This window comes from Salvelinus alpinus, chromosome 38, assembly GCF_045679555.1.
Source record: "Salvelinus alpinus chromosome 38, SLU_Salpinus.1, whole genome shotgun sequence".
NCBI lineage: Eukaryota > Metazoa > Chordata > Actinopteri > Salmoniformes > Salmonidae > Salvelinus > Salvelinus alpinus.
The window spans coordinates 7954835-7982149 of record NC_092123.1 but is presented as its reverse complement, the minus strand read 5'-3'; the positions used below and the strand labels follow the sequence as shown (position 1 = coordinate 7982149).

At 41.9% G+C, this 27315-nt stretch overlaps 1 protein-coding gene across 4 annotated transcripts in view; it reads right to left on the bottom strand.

The window, feature by feature from the left end:
* The window catches only part of LOC139566190 (signal transducer and activator of transcription 1-alpha/beta-like), a 35046-nt gene extending 10338 nt beyond the window's left edge, over positions 1 to 24708 (bottom strand). For 2 of the 4 annotated variants that reach the window (XM_071387204.1, XM_071387205.1), the window contains exons 1-38: positions 24394 to 24548; positions 23167 to 23294; positions 22791 to 22935; positions 22457 to 22552; positions 22219 to 22305; positions 22004 to 22082; positions 21811 to 21902; positions 21406 to 21557; positions 21126 to 21284; positions 19819 to 19911; positions 19667 to 19726; positions 19466 to 19577; positions 18978 to 19019; positions 18754 to 18837; positions 18539 to 18637; positions 18201 to 18398; positions 14844 to 14935; positions 14522 to 14661; positions 13826 to 14014; positions 12241 to 12310; positions 11991 to 12111; positions 10680 to 10807; positions 10304 to 10448; positions 9969 to 10064; positions 9730 to 9816; positions 9515 to 9593; positions 9331 to 9413; positions 7005 to 7156; positions 6726 to 6884; positions 5420 to 5512; positions 5268 to 5327; positions 5058 to 5169; positions 4532 to 4573; positions 4304 to 4387; positions 4089 to 4187; positions 3750 to 3947; positions 2613 to 2704; positions 2295 to 2434 (exon numbers count right to left, since the gene is read on the bottom strand). In XM_071387204.1, the coding sequence (XP_071243305.1) occupies positions 2295 to 2434; positions 2613 to 2704; positions 3750 to 3947; positions 4089 to 4187; positions 4304 to 4387; positions 4532 to 4573; positions 5058 to 5169; positions 5268 to 5327; positions 5420 to 5512; positions 6726 to 6884; positions 7005 to 7156; positions 9331 to 9413; positions 9515 to 9593; positions 9730 to 9816; positions 9969 to 10064; positions 10304 to 10448; positions 10680 to 10807; positions 11991 to 12111; positions 12241 to 12310; positions 13826 to 14014; positions 14522 to 14661; positions 14844 to 14935; positions 18201 to 18398; positions 18539 to 18637; positions 18754 to 18837; positions 18978 to 19019; positions 19466 to 19577; positions 19667 to 19726; positions 19819 to 19911; positions 21126 to 21284; positions 21406 to 21557; positions 21811 to 21902; positions 22004 to 22082; positions 22219 to 22305; positions 22457 to 22552; positions 22791 to 22935; positions 23167 to 23294 (4087 nt within the window). In that variant the 5' untranslated portion in view covers positions 24394 to 24548. Of the gene's footprint in view, positions 1 to 2294; positions 2435 to 2612; positions 2705 to 3749; positions 3948 to 4088; positions 4188 to 4303; positions 4388 to 4531; positions 4574 to 5057; positions 5170 to 5267; positions 5328 to 5419; positions 5513 to 6725; positions 6885 to 7004; positions 7157 to 9330; positions 9414 to 9514; positions 9594 to 9729; positions 9817 to 9968; positions 10065 to 10303; positions 10449 to 10679; positions 10808 to 11990; positions 12112 to 12240; positions 12311 to 13825; positions 14015 to 14521; positions 14662 to 14843; positions 14936 to 18200; positions 18399 to 18538; positions 18638 to 18753; positions 18838 to 18977; positions 19020 to 19465; positions 19578 to 19666; positions 19727 to 19818; positions 19912 to 21125; positions 21285 to 21405; positions 21558 to 21810; positions 21903 to 22003; positions 22083 to 22218; positions 22306 to 22456; positions 22553 to 22790; positions 22936 to 23166; positions 23295 to 24393 lie in introns of all 4 variants that reach the window. The other 2 variants (XM_071387206.1, XM_071387207.1) reach the window with 2 other exon arrangements.
* Between the last annotated feature and the right edge of the window lie 2607 nt (positions 24709 to 27315).

Here is a 27315-nt window from a genome sequence, read left to right as displayed (position 1 = left end):
GACGTTTCCTCTGATTGAGAACCATATTAAGGTAGGCTGGTACACTGTTTGTTTGTGGGTGATTGTCTTCCGTGTCAGTGTTGTTACCACACGGGACTGTTTCGTTTGTTTAGTCTGTTCCTGTTCGTGCGTTCTTCGTCATATGTAAGTTCTCATGTTCAGGTCGGTCTACGTCGTTTATTGTTTTTTTTGTAATTTCTCAAGTGTATTTCGTGTTCGTCTTGTCTAATAAATTCATCATGTATTCCACCTACGCTGCATTTTGGTCCGATCCTTCTCGCCTCTCCTCATTCGAGGAGGAGGAAGAAATAGACGAACGTTACAGCTCGCTTCGAGGCAAGCAACACTGAACGCTCTCGCATGCACGAGAGCATCAGCTGTTCTGGATGACTGTGTGATAATGATCTCGATAGTCGATGTGAGCAAGACCTTTAAACAGGGCAACATTCACACCAGGACATGTACTCAAAGCATGCACGGACCAACTGGCAAGTGTCTTCATTGACATTTTCAACCTCTCCCTGACCGAGTCTGTAATACCTACATGTTTCAAGCAGACCACCATAGTCCCTGTGCCCAGGGAAGCGAAGGTAACATGCCTAAATGATTACCGCCCCGTAACACTCACGTCGGTAGCCATGAAGTGCTTTGAAAGGCCGGTCATGGCTCACATCAACAGCATCCTCCCAGATACCCTAGACCCACTAATTTGCATACTGCCCCAACAGATGACGCAATCTCAATCACACTGCCCTTTCCCACCTGGACAAAAGGAACACCTATGTGAGAATGCTGTTCATTGACAATAGCTCAGCGTTCAACACCATAGTGCCCACGAAGCTCATCACTAAGCTAAGGAACTTGGGACTAAACATCTCCCTCTGCAACTGGATCCTGGACTTCTTGACAGGTCGCCCCCAGGTGGTAAGGGTAGGCAACAATACGTCTGCCACGCTGATCCTCAAAACTGGGGCCCCTCAGGGGTGTGTATTTAGTCCCCTCCTGTACTCCCTGTTCACCCACGACTGCGTGGCCAAACACGACTCCAACACCATCATTATGTTTGCTGACGAATCAACAGTGGTAGGCCTGACCTCCAACAACGAGACAGCCTATAGGGAGGAGGTCAGAGAACTGGCAGTGTGGTGCCAGGACAACAACCTCTCCCTCAATGTGAGCAAGACAAAGGAGCTGATCATGGACTACAGGAAAAGGCTGGGCCGAACAGGCCCCCATTAACATCAACAGGGCTGTCGGGGAGCGGGTCAAGAGCTTCAAGTTTCTTGGTGTCCACATCACCAACAAACTATCATGGTCCAAACACACGAAGACAGCCGTGAAGAGGACAAGACAAAAGAAATTCCCCTCAGGAGACTGAAAAGATTTGGCATGGGTCCCCAGATCCTCAAAAAGTTCTACAGCTGCACCATCGAGAGCATCCTGACCAGTTGCATCACCGCCTGGTATGGCAACTGCTCGGCATCTGACCGTAAGGCGCTACAGAGGGTAGTGAGTACGGCACAGAACATCACTGGGGCCAAGCTTCCTGCCATCCAGGACCTATATAATAAGCGGTGTCAGAGGAAAGCCCATAAAATTGTCAGAGACTCCAGTCACTCAAGTCATAGACTGATTTCTCTGCTACCGCACGGCAAGCAGTAACGGATCGCCAAGTCTAGGACCAAAAGGCTCCTTAACATCTTCTACCCCCAAGCCATAAGACTGATGAACAATTAATCAAATGGCCACCGGACTATTACATTGACCCCCCTCCCCCTCCATTTGTTTTGTGCACTGCTGCTACTTGCTGTTTATTCTCTAACCATAGTCACTTCACCCCTACCTACATGTACAAATGACCTCTAACCTGTACCCCCGCACACTGACTCGGTACCGGTACCCCCTGTATATAGCCTCGTTATTGTTATGTTATTGTGTTACTTTTTACTTTAGTTTATTTGGTAAATATTTTCTTAACTCTTCTTGAACTGCACTGTTGGTTAAGGGCTTGTAGGTAAGCATTTCACGGTAGGGTCTACACTTGTTGTATTCGACGCATGTGACAAATAAAGTTTGATTTGGTCCCTTTTGGGCAATTCAGTTTGTTGGTTGAGGACCTCTTTATTGAGAATTTATTATTTATTTTTATGCAAGTGTTTGGTCTATACTCCCATGCTGCCTTCTGGATTCCACTCTGCTAGAATAAAAAATAAATAAATAAACAAAAATTAAAATATAACACCTTTAATTGTAAATGGCTACAGTGTGTGTCCGTGCGCACGTGTGCTCCTCACCGTTTAGGTCGTGTTCCACCCAAGTGAATGTGATGGCTCCGTCTCTGCTACTCTCACTGAAGCGCAGCAGGAACGTGCCTGGACACTTCCCAGTCAGCATGGCCTTTGCCCTCTCCTTACTCACAAAGCCCAGAATGCAACTGTAGTGGGAGAGAACAACATTTCTTTATTACTTACTTTCGTTTTAGTAGGCAGGGACAATACACATGTCTGTCAATGTGCCAGAAGTAGCCATTCAGCTAATATGTCATCCCTATAAGAGCACTAGTTATTTGCTTTTGTAATGTGCAATTCCAAAAAGAGTAAAGAAAAACTCACCCATCATTCCACAGGGACAGCAGATGTCTCTTGATGAAGTCCAGGATGTCTTCGATCCACAGCCAGAAGGGAAACCTCTTCTCATTGAGGCTCTGTAGTTGACACAAGGAAACACTTACTAGAGGTCCTCCTCATATATATATCCTCAGAGCCCTTGTGAGACCATATGCTGACACATGCACATTTGTGGCCTGCTGGAGGTCATTTTGCAGGGCTCAGGCAGTGCTCCACCTTGCAAAGGCGGAGGTAGCGGTCCTGCTGCTGGGTTGTTGCCCTCCTACGGCCTCCTCCACGTCTCCTGATGTACTGGCCTGTCTCCTGGTAGCGCCTCCATGCTCTGGACACTACGCTGACAGACACAGCAAACCTTCTTGCCACAGCTCGCATTGATGTGCCATCCTGGATGAGCTGCACTACCTGAGCCACTTGTGTGGGTTGTAGACTCCGTCTCATGCTACCACTAGAGTGAGAGCATCGCCAGCATTCAAAAGTGACCAAAACATCAGCCAGGAAGCATAGGAACTGAGAAGTGGTCTGTGGTCACCACCTGCAGAATCAGTCCTTTATTGGGGGTGTCTTGCTAATTGCCTATAATTTCCACCTTTTGTCTATTCCATTTGCACAACAGCATGTGAAATTTATTGTCAATCAGTGTTGCTTCCTAAGTGGACAGTTTGATATCACAGAAGTGTGATTGACTTGGAGTTACATTGTGTTGTTTAAGTGTTCCCTTTATTTTTTTGAGCAGTGTATATATATATATATATCTTTGTGAACTGTATATATTTTAAAACAAAGTACAACTTATAAAAGGCTTTACATAGCATACATAAAGGCTTCATACGCACTACATAAATGCTTCACAAATCATCTTCAAGTGTATGTCATATTCTATAAATGGTGTATAAACATACATAGTACATTATGTCACATTTGGCAAGTCACCCTACAGTGGGAGTTGTTTTGTCACCCTTTCTACACCATTTGTAGTGTATGATTTACACTTATAGATGATTTGTGAAGCATTTATGTAGTGTTTTGGAAGCATTTATGTTTGCTAAAGTATATACATCCTTTATCAGTTGTACTTTGTTTAAATTGGGACCAAATATTCTGTGTACTGTAATCCTAACCTACCTTGACAGCACCGAACATGGCCCAGGGGATAAGGCCCTCAGGATTCCTCTGTGCTTTCTGGCCCAGTAGTTTGTCAGCCAGCATGCCTAGCTGCTCTTCATTGAGCCCCCTCTTGGTGACAGAGGAGAACTGCCAGCTCAGCACCTCAGATAGCTGACCCCAGGACGCTGCAGGAGGGCTCAGGAAGAACTCCAGGTTCTGTTCCAACAAATCAGTCATATTTACTTAAAAACTCATTTTTAAATCAAGTTGTCACAAAGTGCTTGACAGTAACCAGGCATAACACCTTCAAGGCAAGGAAAAACTCCTTCGAAGGAAGGAACCTTGAGAGAAGACTACCTGGGGCTCGCTGGTCAGCATGTTGTACCACAGGATGGAGGCCCAGCCACTGGGCAGCTGGCTGACGTTGGAGATGACCACGATGGGCAGGGAGATGGTCTAAGAAGGACCAGAGGCCAGAGAAAGTCAAAGTCAAATTAAATAAGGCCAGAGTGCTGTTGGACCTCATAACAATGGGAGTGTAGGCCTGAATCTCTATATTTCAGATCACTTACCCCTAGTTTGATTTCCAGACCTGACTGGCGGAGTTCCGACTCAAAGCAGATGCAGTGCAGCTCCTCTGTCACAATGAGAGGCCACTGGAATAACATGGACAGACAGAGAAACATAATCCGCACCAGAATGTATTTAATACTCATCATGAAATTCACAAATACTGTACAGATTACATGGTCATTACAGCCCATTAAGACCAATCAGAAACCAGCTCTTAGGTCTCTTACCTCTTTCTTTCCTCTTCCAGTCACTCTCTGCTCTTGTAGTTTCTGTGTTGAGATCAAAGAATAAACTGTAAAGCAGGGATCATCAACTACTGTAGATTCAGCTGCAGGCCGATATTTTCTTGAGAGGATGGTCAGGGCATAATTACAAATAATTTGTAGCCTACAAATTGACCGCAAGAAGCACAAACAGATATCATATTTTACTATAACATAATCATATCAAAACTTACATTTGATACTTACAGCTTACATTTGTATACGGTCACAAATATTTCTCTATTATGCGTGGAATACTTTGGAACAGATTTCCAAAATTAAAATCACTTGGAGCTGATTTGCTGGTGTTTTTACAGTAAAAAAATTATTAAAATACAACTTGACCCGCCAGACCACCACTTGACCGCCAAATAAAATGACCGCCAGTTGGGGAACCCTGCTGTAAAGAGTGATGACAGTGCAGGTCCAAATGGACAAAAGTCATTCAGATTTAGTGCCCTGTATGCCATTTGAAATGGTGCTAGCTTACCAAATGTAAAAACTCTGCAGCCAAGCTTCCATTTGACTCCTCCATAGTCATAACTTTTGTGTTGGTACCCAATATGTTGAACTTACGAAACCCTTTCTTTTCTGTAACGTCCCTGGAGAGAAAATATAATGTGCATTCCCCCTTTAGTTATGTATTCACATCACAAATTCAAGAGCAGGACAAAATAACACACAACACTAATTTACTTACTTGTCAAACAAAGCTTTCACTTTGAGTTGATAGTTGAATTCCTGGAGCTTCACAAGAAATCTAGAGGAGAGGAAATACAAATTAAAACTCACCCGGGACTGTAAGGATCCATAGGAACTACAGATGGTAGGTGCTGTTGTGTTTGTGCTTACCTGAGCTTCACAGTGAACTGCAACTTTGTCTGCAGCACCAGAGGTCTCTGTGGATGTGTGGGCATACAGGGCTGTCTCTCTACCACCAAGGAACTAAGACACACCACAGAGACACAAGGAATTTTGAGGTGATATACTGTATAGAGGCATAGAAACAACACTTAGGTTTCTACTTCCAGCTTATACATAATATATACAGTACCAGTCAAAGGTTTGGACACACCTACTCATTCAAGGGTTTTCTTTATTTTTACTATTTTCTACATTGTAGAATAATACTTAAGACTTAACTATGAAAAAAACACATATGGAATCATGTGGTAACCAAAAAAGTGTTAAACATATCAATATATTTTATATTTAAGATTCTTCAAAGTAGCCACCCTTTCTTTGCCTTGATGACAGCTTTGCACACACTTGGCATTCTCTCAACCAGCTTCATGAGGTAGTCACCTGGAATGCATTTCAATTAACAGGTGTGCCTTCATAAAAGTTCATTTGTGAAATGTTTTTCCTTCTTAATGCGTTTGAAGCTGCTGCTATTCTGTTTATTTATGCATAGTCCTTTTAAATCTACCCACAACTAACCGGTGCCAACGCACATTGACTCTGTACCGATACCCCTGTATATGGCCTCGGTATTGTTATTTTACTGCTGCTCTTAAATTATGTTACTTTTATTTCTTAATTTTTACTTATACATTTTTTACTTTACACGTATTTTTATTAAAACTGCATTGTTGGTTAAGGGCTTGTAAGTAAGCATTTCACTGTAAGGTCTAGATCTGTTGTATTCGGTGCATGTGACAAATAAAATTTGTTTTGATTTGAAACACACCTCCAGGCTGTGTAAGTGCTATTTGACCAAGAAGGAGAGTGATGGAGTGCTGCCTCAGATGACCTGGCCTCAACCCAATTGAGATGGTTTGCGATGAGTTGGACTGCAGAGTGAAGGAAAAGCAGCCAACAAGTGCTCAGCATGTGGGAACTCCTTCAAGACTGTTGGAAAAGCATTCCTTATGAAGCTAGTTGAGAGAATGCCAAGAGTGTGCAAAGCTGTCATCAAGGCAAAGGGGGGCTACTTTGAAGAATCTCAAATATAAAATATATTTTGAAAATATAAAATATATTTTTTGGTTACTACGATTCCATATTTTGATGTGTCCACTATTATACTACAATGTAAAAAATTGTAAAAACTAAGAAAAACCCTTTAATGTATATAATTAATTTAAATGATCAAAAACGGCAGCAAAAAACAAAGAGTGGGCCTTTAACAGTGGAATACAAGTGTGGTGTCACTCACTGTTCAAGGAGGTTCCGGAACAGTGCCAAGGCCCGCCCCTCCAGGAAGCCTTTCTGCTGTTTGATTGGGTCGTTGTCGTATGTGTACTTCTGCTCTAGTTCCTGGAGCTCCTTCAGCTGCTGCCTCACCTGCTGCAGGCTTTCTGCCACCGCTGTGAACCTACAGGAGAAGAAGAAGATGAAGCAGAAAAAGAACAATACTTTATTTTGTTGGGTTCCTAAATTCATCTTTTTGCTTGATCAGAAAGAGATGCCCAAAAGAATGAAGTAGTCTCCTCACCAGTTCTGCAGTTGGTCCAGACATGCGTTGGGTGGTCCTCCAATACAGGAGCTCTGCTGCCTCTTCTTCCACTCAGGCAGCTCCTCTGAGATCAGGTCTGACTGGACCGCCTCGGCCATGTTGAGCACCTCCGCCAACTGGCCAACCACTTCCTGTGGAGGCAGACAACAACATACGTAGTTATTATTTACTCTATAACCATCATCTACTCTTCAATATGAGCAGGCTGGTTATAACTAGATAATACACTCTCAGTCATTCAGACAGACTATGATACATGGTATTCTTAGCGGTGCTTGATGCATGATCATGCATGCTTTTGTCATTGCATTTTTTAAATCACAGCACGTCATGGTAAAATATCACTGTTTCACCTCATCATGACTACAGGTCGACCGATTATGATTTTTCAACACCGATACCGATTATTGGAGGACCCAAAAAAGCTGATATATCAGCTTATATATATATATATATATATAAATGTGTAATAATGACAATTACAACAATACTGAATGAACGATGAACACTTATATTTTAACTTAATAGAATACATAAATAAAATCTATTTAGTCTCAAATAAATAATGAAACATGTTCAATTTGATTTAAATAATGCAAAAACAGTGTTGGAGAAGAAAGAAAAAGTCACGAATACCACCGAAGGTGGCTCCCCTTCCTGTTCGGGTGGCGCTCGGCGGTCGTCGTCACCGGTCTACTAGCTGCCCCCGATCCCTTTTTCCTTTTCGTTTGTTTTTGTCTAATTGTTTTCACCTGTTCCTTGTTGGGGTTTTGGGATGGGTGTTATTTAAGTTCGTTTAGCCCGCTGGTGTTTGTGCGGGCTTGTTGTTATTTTGACGTATGTGGTGTTTGTGTGCTTTTGGGTTTTCGCTGTCCGGGTTTTTTAGTAACTATGGTTTTGGGTTTGTTGCACCTGTGTTTTGGGCTTCACCCATGTTTTTAACTGGTTACTAGCCGTAAGGACATTAAAGCGTTTTTCCTGTCTACCTTCTGCTCTCTGCGTCTGACTCCACACCCATCACTCTCCAGACGTTACAAAAGTGCAAAATGTGCCATATAAAAAAGCTAACATTTAAGTTCCTTGCTCAGAACATGAGAACATACGAAAGCTGATGGTTCCTTATAACACGAGTCTTCAATATTCCCAGTTAAGAAGTTTAAGGTTGTAGTTATCGGAATTATGACGCGTCAACTATTTCTCTCTATACCATTTGTATTTCATATACCTTTGACTATTGGATGTTCTAATAGGCACTTTAGTATTGCCAGCCTAATCTCTTGAGTTGATAGGCTTGAAGTGATAAACAGCGCTGTGCTTCAAGCATTGTTAAGGGCTGCTGGCAAACGCAGTAAAGTGCTGTTTGAATGAATGCTTACGAGCCTGCTGTTGTCTACCACCGCTCAGTCAGACTGCTCTATCAAACATCAAATCATAGACACACAAAAATACAAGCCTTTGGTCATTAATATGGTCAAATCCAGAAACGATCATTTCGAAAACAAAACGTTTATTATTTCAGTGAAATACGGAACCGTTATGTATTTTATCGAACGGGTGGCAACGCTAAGTCTAAATATTTCTGTTACATTGCACAACCTTCAATGTCATGTCATAATTATGTAAAATTCTGTCCAATTAATTACGGTCTTTGTTAGGAAGAAATGGTGCGGCCAAACGGCTGCATATACCCTGACTCTGCTTGCACTGAACGCAAGAGAAGTGACACATTTTCCCTAGTTAATAGTGCCTGCTAACATGTATTTATTTTAACAAAATATGCAGGTTTAAAAAAATATACTTCTGTGTATTGATTTGAATGAAGGCATTGATGTTTATGGTTAGGTATATTTGTGCAACGATTGTGCATTTCTCGCAAATGTGCTTTTGTTAAATCATCACCAGTTTGGCGAAGTTGAAGTAGGCTGTGATTCGATGATAAATTAACAGGCACGGCTTTGATTATACGCAACGCAGGACAAGCTAGTTAACCTAGTAATATCATAAACCATGTGTAGTTAACTATTCCAGAGACTTTACATTCTGATCCGCTTATGTGAAGATTGATCGTTTATGAGATAAGTTTAATGCTAGCTAGCAACTTACCTTGGCTCCTTGCTGCACTCGCGTAACAGGTGGTCAGCCTGCCACGCAATCTCCTCGTGGATTGCAATGTAATCGGCCATAATCGGCGTCCAAAAAGGCCAATTACCAATTGTTATGAAAACTTGAAATCGGCACTAATTAAAATCGGCCTCGCCGATTAATTGGTCGACCTCTAATCATGACCCATCATGACCCCTCTTACCACTCTCATGTGTTTCAAGCTGAAGTTCAACTCTACAATCTCGTGTTCCAGCTGTTCGGGTGTCAGCCCGTTCATTTCATGTTCTAAAGTGGGAGAAGGAAAAACATTCACTTACTGACCATACTTGAAACACAGACCTGTAAATAGATGATATATTACAGACAGAGAGAATAAAACACCTCACCTCTGTTCTTAAGAGTATTTTCCTTAAAGTCATGCTCGTCTTGAAGGTATTCCAGAGACTTTACATTCTGATCCGCTTCCTAGCAAGTGACATAAACACGTTGGATCAGATAGATGGCAAACCTGACATGCACGAACATGTACTGCAAATCACTGATGGAACTGTTCCACCAGGAAACAATCAACATATAGTATATGATGGAAATTATCACTCACCTGAACCTTGTTTTTCATGTCTTTCACTTTGTTGTCCAGCTTTTGCTTCTCCAGAACCATGCTAGTCTGTGTGTTTTCTCTGTCGGTCTGAAGAGGAAAATACTGTTCATTTAACTCTACAGTTAAAGCTCCAATATACAGTTATGTATCATCCACAATATCTGACAGCACGGATAGAGAAAGATGTGTAGTGATTTTATTAATTACAATGTATGTCAAAACAAGTTCATGTAGGGCACCTCTATGCTTTTGGCAGCAGCCAGAATCCTCTGCTCCTCCTTCAGGTTTCTGGAGATGATCATGGCCATGTAAACAGGGTCCTCCTGAAAGCGGTCCTGTAAAAGTGGGTATTTTATTACTACAAACCCCAAAAAACATTTACTGACACTGGGGTCATAAATTCCACATCAACAACTCATTCAAAATCAATATATTTCAGGAGTTAAAAGGGGAAATTAGCAACAGAATGTATAACTTCTGATTAATAATTCCTGTAACATACAAGCAATAAAGTATGGAAGGCCACTTGCAGTAAGGTCTGTCCTGAAAAGATGTAACTGAGATAATACTACACCTGGAGGTTTCTCTTGAACTTGCGGATGTTGTGTTGTCGCGGGAGGTCTTTCTCCAGGGCGAAGCGGCTGTGTTGGTCATCAAGATGGGCTAGGAGGTCGTGGAAGCGGACAGTGGCCAGGGATTCGTCAACAGCCACATTATCCCTATGGATTGGATCATTGACATACTGTATATCAATCTCAGAACAGCAACATTATCTCTACATAGATATGGATTCACAGGGGAATCAAGATTGGATGAACGAGATGAAATACAATAAAATACAGATATAATTGAAAAGGGTAGAGTACAGTAGAATACCGGTCAAATAGAATAGATCTTTGTATATCCATTTAACAGCAGCCTCCCTGCAGTCTTCATCCCTGCTTGCTTACCAGTCGATGCTCTCAATCCACTTGCTGAGGTACTGTCTGATGTCCATGGGGAAGGAGTCATCATAGAGCTGGTGGACCTGCTCCTGGTAATTAGGGTCCAGTAGGGTCAGCTGGCACCACTGGGCCATCTAGACCAATGAGCAATAACAGTAAACTTATTACGAAAATGTATGTCTATGATAGAAACAGGAACCTGGCTACAACATGAATAATAATTCACCTTTATATGCCTGGCATGCATCAGCTTGTTGTCCTCCCTGCCCCATTACCTCAATCTCAACACAACGGTTCTACCCCATTTCCAAACAGTAACTAGGTTTCCATCCAATTTGCGACAGATTTTCACGCAAATACTCTATAATCTGCATAAAACAATATAGGCATTTCCTCTCAGGGATGCGTTTCCATCAAACTGACTTATAACCAAAGTAGATGGTTATAAGATTGTTTTGTACATCAGTTCGGGTCACTATAAGATACAATATGAAGTCCTAAACCTAGTATTAAAGTGCATCCTTGTAGCTGTGTAGGCTAATATAGTCAAAATGTTTGCTTGGGGTAAGTTGAGCCAATGGCCTTGGGGTAAGTTGAGCCAATGGTTTTATGCATAATATATTTAGATAGTGTTCTTCATATGAACTTGAGTGCATTTTCTATGTTAAAGAGCAGACCCTGTGGGGCCGTGTATACAAATGTAAAGCACGCAGGGATCTAACCCCCCTTGAGGTTCTTGAGAGAGCAGCCAAAGAAGTGAGAGAAGGGAAGAAGTCCATTTGAGCAGCAGCAACGGATGAGACAAATAGATTGAAGGACACTGAAGAGTTACATTGATATAAAAGAAAACTAACATGTATTGGTGTGAAAGAGAGGCTATTATAGAGTAGCAGAGGCACACAAGTTCATATCTGATGACATGGAGTCTGAGCTTGCTAAACATATCAAGAATCTCGCAGACCTGTTTCATGGGCTTAGTAGCCTCAAATGTAGAGTACTTGCCTACGAATTGGCACATCGAAACAACATCCCTGTCCCAGACAGCTGGTCAAGAAATGGAAGGCTAAGTGATACTGAACAGAGAGATCTATATCTGAATGTAGGCATTCATTTAAGATATACAATATACCACACCCTGCACTCACCTGGATCACTGGATCGAATCCCGGAGCTGACAAGGTAAAAATCTGTTGTTCTGCCCCTGAACAAGGCAGTTAACCCTGTTCCCCGGTAGGCCGTCATTGTAAAATAAGAATTGGTTCTTAACTGATTTGCCTAGTTAAATAAAGGTTAAATTAAAAAAATTATGTAACTTACCACAGCATTATCAATATTCTTAGGACTTCCACTCCAACATTGGCGCACTAGCCGATTTTCCAGCTCTTCAAACACTTCTGGCGGCATGAGCATCATCTTGTCTTGCAGTCTAGATGGGTGACTAAAACACATTGCAAAAATAAGGGTCAATTAAGTCAGATTATGGATTATACCCAAACCAGAACACTGCAAATAAAATGTCTTCCTGTTATAGATTAAGAAATATGTAACGTATGAAGGGTAAACTTACACTTCTGACACTGATATGATATCGGTCTTTACGTATCCTGTGTCGGTGGGACTCTCCACATCCATGGGCTCTGATGCAGAAAAACAAAATGGTGGACCAGATGGACGATTGGGGATGTTTATTATGAACAAAACCTCTCAAAGGTTTACCAGACATCATGGTCATTGAGGGGATTTTAAACAGAAATAGAATGCCTAAGCTTATCACTTCTATTTTCTGACCAACATTAGATTTTTAATTCCTATAATTCTATAATGTGAAATCTATCATGTCTTATTATTATTTTGTAAACACTTATATTTGATATATGCCGATAGTCGATGTCTGTGCCCGCATGGAAAACTAATCTGTCTGTTTAACCTAGAGACTTTTGTTTTTTGCATGGACTGCGTCTCAATACACAACATCCGCCGATGATGTCGGTTTACCCCATCTGCGGTGGAAACAGGCAGCTCTACAGCAGAGTGACCCCATTATGGAAAGCTGAGACTCATGGCTGTTTTGGTCTACGTCAAGCTTCACGGGACTCGTTTGAAGTCGGTCCCTTCGGCATGCCAACTTTGTTTTTCTTCCAACGACAACATCTGTCAAGTCCGAACGGTTTAAGCCAGAAACAAAATCACACCACTATGGAAAGCTGAGACTAACACGAACGGGTCAGCTCCTAGCTGAACCCCTAGGAGTCTAAGGCGATATCTACAAAGCTAACATATGGAATTGTTTTATTATGGTCATAAGATGTGTCACGTTCCTGACCTATTTTATGTTATTTTTGTATATGTTTAGAGGGTCAGGGCGTGAGTTGGGGTGGGCATTATATGTTTTGTGTTTCATTGTTTAGGTCACTTGTAATCAGCCTTATATGGTTCTCAATCAGAGACAGGTGTTTGACGTTTTCCTCTGATTGAGAACCATATATAGGTTGGCTGTTCACACTGTTTGTTTGTGGGTGATTGTCTCCTGTGTCAGTGTTTGTCGCACCATACGGGACTGTTCGGTTTGTGTTGTACATCGTCATTTTTATGTGTAGGCTATTTTCCCTGTTCGTGCGTTCTTGTGTTTATGTAAGTTCGTCGTTCAGGTCTGTCTACTCCGTTTGTTGTTTTGTTAGTTTATAGTGAAGTTCGTGTTTTCGTCTTGTCTTTAATAAATATTATGTGTTCACAACCCGCTGCGCCTTGGTTCCCTCAATACTCCTCCTTTTCGGTTGAAGAGGAGGAGGACCACCATTACAAGATGGACCATTAAGCTATTTGATTGAGTTTTAGGAACCTTGTAGGTATTCCCATAAAATACATACAAATTATTTGATGAAAGACTGAATTTGGCCTTAGCCCATAGAAACACATTGAATAAAACATTCATACATGGCCAAAAATAAATCTAAACGAAGTATGGTTTGAGGTGTCTGTAATGCATCTGAGAGATTTAGGAAAGCATCAGGAACAAAACAACAACAAAAAAGGAAATAACGGTTAAATCCTATTTATTCCATACATTTTTTACCTCACAGTCACGGGTGACCTTCTCACGAGACCTTGTAAATAATATATGATTTGAAACAAAAAGGTTGCTGGATGCTTACCCTCGGAGGCCCTGGTGTAGTACTTTCCGAAGGACTTGTCTTTGGGGATGTCTGGGTAGAGGAAGCGGAGTGGGTTCTCTGGGATGTTCTCAGCTGCCATCACCTTGTAGGTTCGGATGATGTCAGGCAGAGAGACGCCAGACACCTCCTTCTTGGTGTAGGGTTCCACTGCATGGAATACAGGCTTATCTGTGGAACATGGGTGACAGGTATATCACTGGCGACAGGTTTAGCATTCATCGTTGCATTCTAACAGAAAGTAGGCTCTGATATCGCATTGGTCAAAATATTGCATTCTGTTCATTTATAAAGCCCTTTTGCAAAAAAAACTGCATTTACCTAACATTGTTACTAACCTATAGAAGTATGAGATACCATACTCCATCACAGGGATGGTTAACTCTTGAAATTCCTTCTGTCACTACAGATTTAGGATAAAACAGCTTTTAATTGATTCACACCTCAATTATGGAACCATCTTGAAAATAATCTACAGTTGGATGCATTGGTGCCCTTTGGGCAATTCAGCAATTCAGGTTGTTGGTTGAGGAACTCTTTGTTGAGAAATGTGCTTGTTTTTTTATGAATGTATTTTGGGGGGAATCCACCCTGCTAAAATAAAGGTGAAATAAAAAATAAAAAACACAGATTCAAATATAGCACCTTTAGTTGTAAATGCCCATGTGTGCTCCTCACCGTTTAGGTCGTGTTCCACCCAAGTGAATGTGATGGCTCCGTCTCTGCTACTCTCACTGAAGCGCAGCAGGAACGTCCCTGGACACTTCCCAGTCAGCATGGCCTTTGCCCTCTCCTTACTCACAAAGCCCAGGATGCAACTGTAGTGGGAGAGAACAAGCAACATTTCTTTATTACTTACTTTCGTTTTAGTAGGCAGGGACAATACACATGTCTGTCAATGTGCCAGAAGTAGCTATTCAGCTAATATGTCATCCCTATAAGAGCACTAGCTATTTGCTTTTGTAATGTGCAATTCCAAAAAGAGTAAAGAAAAACTCACCCATCATTCCACAGGGACAGCAGATGTCTCTTGATGAAGTCCAGGATGTCTTCGATCCACAGCCAGAAGGGAAATCTCTTCTCACTGAGGCTCTGTAGTTGACAAAAGGAAACACTTACTAGAGGTCCTCCTCATATATATCTTTGTGAACTGTAAATATTTTAACAATGTACAACTTATAAAAGGCTTTATATAGCATACATAAGATTCATACAGTGCATTCGGAAAGTATTTAATAATAATGACAAAGCAAAAACAGGTTTGTAGACGTTTTTGCTAATTTATCTAAAAGAAAAAGACTGAAATATCACATTTACATAAGTATTGAGACCCTTTACTCAGTACTGTTACGATCTAAATAAAGAGTCAAATCTCATGGGCGATTAGTAAAGCTCAAACCAAGTTTATTCACCCACTGAGTCAGACAGCTGAACAGACCAATACATATATTTACACAAGCACTGGTATTTAAACCTTCCTCGTATACTGAGCCTCCTCCTTACACATCTGGACAGCCAATACATCTCTTAAGCTCGACAAAACATGAGTGATATCTGTCCTGACCACGGCACAAATTCCTCACTCCTCCCCAACTCCTGGCTGTCCTGTTGACTTGTACCAGACTGACTGTGGCCCTTCTCCTTCCCATAGGATCCCTGATGTCTAACAATAACGTATTCTGACAGAATGTAAATGTTCTACATTCCCCTCTCGCTCTCACTCAGTGACATGAATAAGGATATTTCATATTTTCAAGTTTAGAAGTCAGCACCCATCAGTACTTTGTTGAAGCACCGTTGGCAGCGATTACAGCCTTGAGTCTTCTTGGTTATAACACATTCAGAGACTTGACCTGAAGCCACTCCTGCGTTGTCTTGGCTGTGTGCTTAGGATCGTTGTCCTGTTGGAAGGTGAACCTTCACCCCAGTCTCTGGAGCAGATGTTCATGCTTTTGAGCCTATCAGTTGTGTTGTGACAAGGTAGGGGGTATACAGAAGATAGCCCTATTTGGTAAAAGACCAAGTCCATATTATGGCAAGAACAGCTCAAATAAGCAAAGAGAAATGACAGTCCATTACTTTAAGACATGAAGGTCAGTCAATATGGAACATTTCAAGAACTTTGAAAGTTTCTTCAAGTGCAGTCACAAAAACTATCAAGCGTTTTGATGAAACTGGCTCTCATGAGGACCGCCACAGGAAAGGAAGACCCAGAGTTACCTCTGCTGTAGAGGATAAGTTCATTAGAGTTACACACCTCAGAAATTGCAGCCCAAATAAATGCTTCACAGAGTTCAAGTAACAGACACATCTCAACATCAACTGTTCACAGGAGACTGTGTGAATCAGGCCATAAAATCAAATCAAATTGTATTTGTCACATGCGGCGAATACAACAGGTGTAGACCTTACAGTGAAATGCATACTTACCATGATAGCGCTTGTTGGTTTTTGCGACTGCGTTTGAAGAAATTTTCAAAGTTCTTGAAATGTTCGGTATTGACTGACCTTCATGTCTTAAAGTCATGATGGTCTGTCATTTCTCTTTGCTTATTTGAGCTGTTCTTGCCATAATATGTACTTGGTCTTTTACCAAATAGGGCTATCTTGTCACAACACAACTGATTGGCTCAAACGCGTTAACCTCTACGGGATCGGTGTCCCCCCATGGGTCGGTTGAGCTAACGTGCGCTAATGTGATTAGCATGACGTTGTAAGTAACAAGAACATTTCCCAGGACATAGACATGTCTTATAAGGCAGAAAGCTTAAATTATTGTTAATCTAACTGCACTATCCAATTAACAGTAGCTATTCCAGTGAAAAAATACCATGTTATTGTTTGAGGAGAGCGCACAACAACAAACTTTTATCACGCAACTGGTTTGATACATTCACCTCTGAAGGTAAATAATGTACTTACATTCATTAATCTTGCTCTGATTTGTCATCCTGAGGGTCCCATAGATAAAATGTAGCACAGTTTTGTTTGATAAAATACATTTTGATATTCAAATGTAGGAACTGGGTTCTACAGTTTGAACCCCTGCTGTGTCTCACCCCCCCCCCATCTAGATGTGTGAAGGTTAGTGTATTTTCTGTAGGGAAGCTAATTATCCATAATTTATTACATTCCTGTGAGTGTGTAAACTAAACAATTTTATTACCATATAATTTTCTCATGTTCTCTATAGTTATGTACTGGAAATGTATCAATTTACCAATTCGCACATTTGGGTAGACTTGATACAATATTTTGAACAGTAATGCAAGTGTTCATTGGATCAGTCTAAAACTTTGCACATACACTGCTGCCATCTAGTGGCCAAAATATAAATTGTGCCTAGACTCCTAAGTAATATATTGGCCTTTCTCCGGCACTTTAAAGATGATGGAACATGTATTATCTTTTACCAGATCTAACGTGTTATATTCTCCTACCTTAATTTCACATTTTCACAAACTTCAAAGTGTTTCCTTTCAAATGGTATCAAGAATATGCATATCCTTGGTTCATGTCTTGAGCTACAGGCAGTTAGATTTGGATATGTCATTTTAGGCGGAAATTGAAAAAAACAGTCCGATCCATTTAAGGAGGAAAGAAATTCCACAAATTAACTTTTAAGAAGACACACCTGTTAATTGAAATGCATTCCAGGTGAGTGCCTCATGAAGCTGGTTGAGAAAATGCCAAGAGTGTGCAAAGCTGTCATCAAGGCGAAGGGTGGCTATTTGAAGAATCTCAAATAAAAATATATTTTGATTTGTTTTACCCTTTTTTGGTTACTACATGATTCCATATGTGTTATTTCATAGTTTTGATGTCTTCACTATTATTCTACAATGCAGAAAATAGTAAAAATAAAGAAAAACCCTTCGAATGACTAGGTGTTCTAAAACTTTTGACCGGTAGTGTAAATATATCTATTTTTTTATACATTTGCAAAAATCTCTAAAAACCTGTTTTTGCTTTGTCATTAGTGTGTAGATTGAGGGGAAAATAATTATTCTATCAATTTTATAATAAGGCTGTAACGCAACAAAATTTGGAAAAAGTCAAGGGGTCTGAATACTTTCCGAATGCACTGTAAATGCTTCACAAATCATCTATATGTGCATGTCATATTCTATAAATGGCGTATAAACATACATTGTACATTGTCACATTTGGCAAGTCCCCCTACGTTGGGAATTGTTACATCACCATTTCTACACCATTTAAAGAGTATGATATACACTTAGATAATTTATGTAGTGTTTATGAAGCATTTATGTTTGCTACAGTATATAAATCCTTTATCAGTTGTACTTTGTTTAAATTGGGACCAAATATTCTGTGTACTGTAATCCTAACCTACCTTGACAGCACCGAACATGGCCCAGGGGATAAGGCCCTCAGGATTCCTCTGTGCTTTCTGGCCCAGTTGTTTGTCAGCCAGCATGCCTAGCTGCTCTTCATTGAGCCCCCTCTTGGTGACAGAGGAGAACTGCCAGCTCAGCACCTCAGACAGCTGACCCCAGGACGCTGCAGGAGGGCTCAGGAAGAACTCCAGATTCTGTTCCAACAAATCAATCATATTTATTTAAAAACTCATTTTTAAATCAAAAGTTGTCATAAAGTGTTTGACAGTAAGCCAGCAAAGCCTTCAAGGCAAGGAAAAACTCCCAGGAGGAAGGAACCTTGAGAGAAGACTACCTGGGGCTCGCTGGTCAGCATGTTGTACCACAGGATGGAGGCCCAGCCACTGGGCAGCTGGCTGACGTTGGAGATGACCACGATGGGCAGGGAGATGGTCTAAGAAGGACCAGAGGCCAGAGAAAGTCAAAGTCAAATTAAATAAGGCCAGACCGCTGTTGGACCTCATAACAATGGGAGTGTAGGCCTGAATCTCTATATTTCAGATCACTTACCCCTAGTTTGATTTCCAGACCTGACTGGCGGAGTTCCGACTCAAAGCAGATGCAGTGCAGCTCCTCTGTCACAATGAGAGGCCCCTGGAATAACATGGACAGACAGAGAAACATAATCCGCACCAGAATGTATTTAATAGTTATCATGAAATTCATACTGTACAGATTACATGGTCATTACAGCCCATTAAGACCAATCAGAAACCAGCTCTTAGGTCTCTTACCTCTTTCTTTCCTCTTCCAGTCACTCTCTGCTCTTGTAGTTTCTGTGTTGAGATCAAAGAATAAACTGTAAAGCAGGGATCATCAACTACTGTAGATTCAGCTGCAGGCCGATATTTTCTTGAGAGGATGGTCAGGGCATAATTACAAATAATTTGTAGCCTACAAATTGACCGCAAGAAGCACAAACAGATCTAATATTTGACTAAAACATAATCATTTCAAACGTACTTACGTGTGTATACGGTCACATATATTTATTTAATATGCATGGGAATACTTTAGAACAGATTTCCAAAATTAAAATCACTCGGAGCTGATTTGCTGGTGTTTTTAACAGTAATAAATAAATAAAAATACAACTTTAATAAATAAAATGACCACCAGTTGGGGAACCCTGCTGTAAAGAGTGATGACAGTGCAGGTCCAAATGGACAAAAGTCATTCAGATTTAGTGCCCTGTATGCCATTTGAAATGGTGCTAGCTTACCAAATGTAAAAACTCTCCAGCCAAGCTTCCATTTGACTCCTCCATAGTCATAACTTTTGTGTTGGTACCCAATATGTTGAACTTACGAAACCCTTTCTTTTCTGTAACGTCCCTGGAGAGAAAATATAATGTGCATAGTTATGTATTCACATCACAAATTCAAGAGCAGGACAAAATAACACACAACACTAATTTACTTACTTGTCAAACAAAGCTTTCACTTTGAGTTGATAGTTGAATTCCTGGAGCTTCACAAGAAATCTAGAGGAGAGGAAATACAAATTAAAACTCACCCGGGACTGTAAGGATCCATAGGAACTACAGATGGTAGGTGCTGTTGTGTTTGTGCTTACCTGAGCTTCACAGTGAACTGCAACTTTGTCTGCAGCACCAGAGGTCTCTGTGGATGTGTGGTCATACAGGGCTGTCTCTCTACCACCAAGGAACTAAGACACACCACAGAGACACAAGGAATTTTGAGGTGATATACTGTATAGAGGCATAGAAACAACACTTAGGTTTCTACTTCCAGCTTATACATAATATATACAGTACCAGTCAAAGGTTTGGACACACCTACTCATTCAAGGGTTTTCTTTATTTTTACTATTTTCTACATTGTAGAATAATACTTAAGACATAACTATGAAAAAAACACATATGGAATCATGTGGTAACCAAAAAAGTGTTAAACATATCAATATATTTTATATTTAAGATTCTTCAAAGTAGCCACCCTTTCTTTGCCTTGATGACAGCTTTTCACACACTTGGCATTCTCTCAACCAGCTTCATGGGGTAGTCACCTGGAATGCATTTCAATTAACAGGTGTGCCTTCATAAAAGTTCATTTGTGAAATGTTTTTCCTTCTTAGTGCGTTTGAAGCTGCTGCTATTCTGTTTATTTATGCATAGTCCTTTTAAATCTACCCACAACTAACCGGTGCCAACGCACATTGACTCTGTACCAATACCCCCTGTATATGGCCTCGGTATTGTTATTTTACTGCTGCTCTTAAATTATGTTACTTTTATTTCTTAATTTTTACTTATACATTTTTTACTTTACACGTATTTTTATTAAAACTGCATTGTTGGTTAAGGGCTTGTAAGTAAGCATTTCACTGTAAGGTCTAGATCTGTTGTATTCGGTGCATGTGACAAATAAAATTTGTTTTGATTTGAAACACACCTCCAGGCTGTGTAAGTGCTATTTGACCAAGAAGGAGAGTGATGGAGTGCTGCCTCAGATGACCTGGCCTCAACCCAATTGAGATGGTTTGCGATGAGTTGGACTGCAGAGTGAAGGAAAAGCAGCCAACAAGTGCTCAGCATGTGGGAACTCCTTCAAGACTGTTGGAAAAGCATTCCTTATGAAGCTAGTTGAGAGAATGCCAAGAGTGTGCAAAGCTGTCATCAAGGCAAAGGGGGGCTACTTTGAAGAATCTCAAATATAAAATATATTTTGAAAATATAAAATATATTTTTTGGTTACTACGATTCCATATTTTGATGTGTCCACTATTATACTACAATGTAAAAAATTGTAAAAACTAAGAAAAACCCTTTAATGTATATAATTAATTTAAATGATCAAAAACGGCAGCAAAAAACAAAGAGTGGGCCTTTAACAGTGGAATACAAGTGTGGTGTCACTCACTGTTCAAGGAGGTTCCGGAACAGTGCCAAGGCCCGCCCCTCCAGGAAGCCTTTCTGCTGTTTGATTGGGTCGTTGTCGTATGTGTACTTCTGCTCTAGTTTCTGGAGCTCCTTCAGCTGCTGCCTCACCTGCTGCAGGCTTTCTGCCACCGCTGTGAACCTACAGGAGAAGAAGAAGATGAAGCAGAAAAAGAACAATACTTTATTTTGTTGGGTTCCTAAATTCATCTTTTTGCTTGATCAGACAAGAGATGCCCAAAAGAATGAAGTAGTCTCCTCACCAGTTCTGCAGTTGGTCCAGACATGCGTTGGGTGGTCCTCCAATACAGGAGCTCTGCTGCCTCTTCTTCCACTCAGGCAGCTCCTCTGAGATCAGGTCTGACTGGATCGCCTCGGCCATGTTGAGCACCTCCGCCAACTGGCCAACCACTTCCTGTGGAGGCAGACAACAACATACGTAGTTATTATTTACTCTATAACCGTCCTCTACTCTTCAATATGAGCAGGCTGGTTATAACTAGATAATACACTCTCAGTCATTCAGACAGACTATGATACATGGTATTCTTAGCAGTGCTTGATGCATGATTATTCAAGCTTTTTGTCATTGCATTTTTTTATTCACAGCACGTCATGGTAAAATATCACTGTTTCACCTCATCATGACCCATCATGACCCCTCTTACCCTTCTCTTGAACTTCAGCTTGAAACAAATCTGTACAATCAGCAGCTTCTCGTGTTCCAGCTGTTCGGGTGTCAGCCCGTTCATTTCATGTTCTAAAGTGGGAGAAGGAAAAACATTCACTTACTGACCATACTTGAAACACAGACCTGTAAATAGATGATATATTACAGACAGAGAGAATAAAACACCTCACCTCTGTTCTTAAGAATATTTTCCTTAAAGTCATGCTCGTCTTGAAGGTATTCCAGAGACTTTACATTCTGATCCGCTTCCTAGCAAGTGACATAAACACGTTGGACCAGATAGATGGCAAACCTGACATGCACGAACATGTACTGCAAATCACTGATGGAACTGTTCCACCAGGAAACAATCAACATATAGTATATGATGGAAATGATCACTCACCTGAACCTTGTTTTTCATGTCTTTCACTTTGTTGTCCAGCTTTTGCTTCTCCAGAACCATGCTGGTCTGTGTGTTTTCTCTGTCGGTCTGAGAAGAAAATACTGTTCATTTTTCTCTACAGTTAAAGCTCCAATATACAGTTATGTATCATCCACAATATCTGACAGCACGGATAGAGAAAGAAGTGTGGTGATTTTATTAATTACAATGTATGTCAAAACAAGTTCATGTAGGGCACCTCTATGCTTTTGGCAGCAGCCAGAATCCTCTGCTCCTCCTTCAGGTTTCTGGAGATGATCATGGCCATGTAAACAGGGTCCTCCTGAAAGCGGTCCTGTAAAAGTGGGTACTTTATTACTACAAACCCAAAAAACATTTACTGACACTGGGGTCATAAATTCCACATCAACAACTCATTCAAAATCAATATATTTCAGGAGTTAAAAGGGGAAATTAGCAACAGAATGTATAACTTCTGATTAATAATTCCTGTAACATACAAGCAATAAAGTATGGAAGGCCACTTGCAGTAAGGTCTGTCCTGAAAAGATGTAACTGAGATAATACTACACCTGGAGGTTTCCCTTGAACTTGCGGATGTTGTGTTGTCGCAGGAGGTCTTTCTCCAGGGCGAAGCGGCTGTGTTGGTCATCAAGATGGGCTAGGAGGTCGTGGAAGCGGACAGTGGCCAGGGATTCGTCAACAGCCACATTATCCCTATGGATTGGATCATTGACATACTGTATATCAATCTCAGAACAGCAACATTATCTCTACATAGATATGGATTCACAGGGGAATCAAGATTGGATGAACGAGATGAAATACAATAAAATACAGATATAATTGAAAAGGGTAGAGTACAGTAGAATACCGGTCAAATAGAATAGATCTTTGTATATCCATTTAACAGCAGCCTCCCTGCAGTCTTCATCCCTGCTTGCTTACCAGTCGATGCTCTCAATCCACTTGCTGAGGTACTGTCTGATGTCCATGGGGAAGGAGTCATCATAGAGCTGGTGGACCTGTTCCTGGTAATTAGGGTCCAGTAGGGTCAGCTGGCACCACTGGGCCATCTAGACCAATGAGCAATAACAGTAAACTTATTACGAAAATGTATGTCTATGATAGAAACAGGAACCTGGCTACAACATGAATAATAATTCACCTTTATATGCCTGGCATGCATCAGCTTGTTGTCCTCCCTGCCCCATTACCTCAATCTCAACACAACGGTTCTACCCCATTTCCAAATAGTAGCTAGGTTTCCATCCAATTTGCGACAGATTTTCATGCAAATACTCTATAATCTGCATAAAACAATATAGACATTTCCTCTCAGGGGATGTTTCCATCAAACTGTCTGTTTGCGGATAAAAGGCCATGTGCGTGTGACGTAGTCTACATAAACAAATCCCTTTTGCTGTTAAATTCTCCTGTACCGAATGAAAAATACAAATTAAATGAGGTTCCATCGCATTTTCAACTCTACTGATGGTTCTGTCACAAAACCTGTCGCGTTAGCGTTATATAGCAAATGTGCCCACTGGTCTTGGCACATGCGTTCTAGCCAACAGCTCGCAGATATATCTGCAGGTAGGCAACCAACATTATGAGATTGTTATGGATAAGAGCGATATTGTTTTATTTGTCAAACAGCAGCCATGGCATCGATCATCATGTCACCAGAATAAGACTCTCGATATTCATTGGAAAGGAGCGTCAAGTTCCTCACCTTACACAATCAGACCCTAATCCTGTTTAGTTCGTCATAATGTATTTATTTTGCCTAATAAACTGTATGCTTTCCCAAGTCGTAGTGGGAGGAGCACACAACACATCATGATGTGACAACAAATGTACTTCGATATGATGGTTATTAACTATACCAATAGCCTATTTGCCCATAAAGACGATTTCTCGCATAATTAATTTGACTCACAAAAAAAAAGATCCCACCATGTCGAAAAAAACAAACTGTCTGTCGGCATTTATAAAATGTTAAAAGCATTTCATGTTTCCATAGCGCGGTCGTGACTTGTTTCATGCGTCGGGTAATTAATATGCATAAAGTTTCAAGTGAATTTCCTTCTCCCTTTGTGGGATGTTGGTATAAATGGGATGTTGGTATAAAGGCTGTAACACCACTGTTTAAAAAAAAATGGATTGCCTTACCTTTGATGAGGGAAAATAAATCACAGAGAACAGTATTCTCTGTTAAAATGTACATTTGTGTAGGCTACACAAATCGCAAACGCAACAATCTCGAAGGCAGTGAAATCTGAATGCGGAAATAAGTATTATCGTAATTCCTCTGTCACGAATCCCGCTTCCTGAGTCTGTTTTTGCCTGTGTTCTGTCCTGGAGTGTTTTTCCGGTGTCCTGGAACGCACCCTGTCTGGTTGCCGGGCGACGTAGCTAGTTGGGAGATCTCTGATTAACCGCACCTGTATCCCATCAGCTATCTGCACACCTGGTCCTGATCATCACCTCTCCACTTCATAAGCTCGGACCTGACATCCATTCCCTGCCGGATCGTTAGCCATGAACAGTATGTTGTGCCAGCGTATCAGCCTCCAGCTTGATAGAGTTTGTTTTGTTGTTTTGTATGTCTTGCTTGCCTTGAAATTACCTCCGTTTGTTCTGTCTACAGTTATTCACCCGGATCACTTACCCCATTCCTGCCTGGTCATCGGTGGCTTCCGCTACTCCCTTGGATCTACCTATTCACTCCCATCAACTCACCGCCGCTGCCCGCTCCGCCACCTGGATCTTTGTACCTCTACATTTACACTTGTAAATAAATACTCACGAAACGTTTGTTCTCTCTTCGCCAAGGAGCTCGCAGTGTGGCAGACTTTGATCGAATTCAGGACATTGGCTGTGGAGAGTGGTTGGAATGAGGAGTCCCTACAAGCGGCTTTTTACCAGGGGTTGTCGGAGCAACTCAAGGACGAGCTGATCTCCTATCCAGAGCCTAGTGACCAAGACAGTTTGGTCACATTATCTATTTGGGTAGATAATAGAGTCCGAGAGAGGAGGGAGAAGCAGTGGGGTCCGTCCTATCAATCAGCAACTCGGTTACCATTCGGGTCAGGAAGTGGACCAGAACGTGTTGATCATTATTCCCCACACGGGATTAGTGGAGGGGTCTTGCCTCCAGATCCTGAACCCATGCTAGTGGGGCGACACGGGTTAACTAAGGAGGAGCGCCAACGTAGACGTGAGACCAACAGCTGCCTCTACTGTGGTAGCTCGGAACATTACATCTCCGCTTGTACTCAGCGTCCGTTAAACTGCCCGGCTCGCTAGTTTTGGGAGGTCTTTTAGCGAGCAAGTTTCAACCTCAAGATCCATGTCAGACCCCGTTTTCCTGCGACCCTTATGCATAAGAATCAGAGTTTAGCGATGAATGCTTTTATTGATTCAGGTGCCGATGGCAGCTTTATTGATGCCGACTTGGTGGAACAGCTGGGGCTTTCCAAGGAGCAATTGCCGAAAGCCATTGAAGCAACCACTCTGAACGGCAGTAGTCTGGCACGGATCACTATGAGGACTGAACCGGTTAAGATGTTGTTGTCAGGGAATCATTCAGAGGTTATCTCCTTCATTCTGCCCTCGCCCCATGTTCCTCTGGTTCTTGGTTACCCCTGGCTGAAAGAACACAATCCCTCGTTTGATTGGGTGACGGGTAAGGTAACTAGTTGGAGCATTGAGTGTCATGCTAACTGTCTTAGGACTGCCTGTTCTCATGCTGTTCCCAGTCAGGTCAGTGAGTCTGCTCCCCCTGATTTGTCCCTGGTTCCAGAAACATATCACGATTTGGGTGAAGTATTCAGTAAGCAGAAGGCTATGTCACTTCCTCCCCACCGACCTTATGACTGTGCGATTAATCTGTTCCCTGGAGCTGCCTTTCCCAAGGGACGGTTATACAGTATCTCTCGACCTGAGCGTGAAGCCTTGGAGACCTACATCAAGGAGTCTCTAGCTGCAGGTCTCATTCGCCCCTCGTCATCACCCCTGGGAGCAGGATTCTTTTTTGTGAGCAAGAAGGATGGCTCTCTTCGACCGTGTATTGATTATCGGGGGTTGAATGATATTACGGTCAAAAACAAGTATCCCCTGCCCTTGATGAGCTCTGCGTTCGACTCTTTACAGGGTGCTACGGTGTTTACGAAGCTTGACCTACGCAATGCTTATCATTTGGTTCGGATCAAGGAGGGGGACGAGTGGTTGACTGGGTTCAATACACCTATGGGACATTTCGAGTACCAGGTGATGCCGTTTGGACTGACCAACGCTCCTGCTGTGTTCCAAAGTATGGTGAATGACGTGCTGAGAGATATGATTGGTATTTTTGTGTTCGTTTACCTGGATGATCTCCTCATCTTCTCGAGGGAGCCTTCTAGCCACGTCCAGCATGTCAAGCAGGTCCTGCAGCGGTTATTGGAGAACCGCCTGTTCGTGAAGGCTGAAAAGTGTGATTTTCACGCCCACACTACGTCCTTCCTCGGGTACATCATCTCCAGGGGAGAGATCAAGATGGACCAAGAGAAGGTTCGGGATTGGGTCCAGCCCGGTACGAGATTGCAGCTCCAGAGATTCCTGGGGTTTGCGAACTTCTATCGGAGGTTTATCCGGGATTACAGCGGGGTGGCCGCCCCTTTAACTGCCCTGACGTCTTGCTCCAGAGATTTCTGTTGGACTCCTGAGGCAGACCGAGCATTTCTGGACTTGAAGAGCCGATTCACCAACGCCCCGATTCTCTCTCAACCTGACACTTCCCGTCAGTTTGTTGTTGAGGTGGACGTCTGATGTGGGGGTGGGCACCATCCTGTCCCAGCGTAGCTCCACTGACGGTAAACTCCATCCCTGCGCCTTCTACTCTTGTTGTCTTTCACCAGCAGAGAGAAACTACGATGTGGGTAACCGGGAGCTTCTCGCTGTGAAGCTTGCCTTGGAGGAGTGGCGTCACTGGTTGGAGGGAGCGGAGCAACCGTTTGTGGTCTGGACTGACCACAAGAATCTGGCTTACGTGCAATCGGCTAAACGTCTCAACTCCCGTCAGGCCAGGTGGGCTTTGTTTTTTGGACGTTT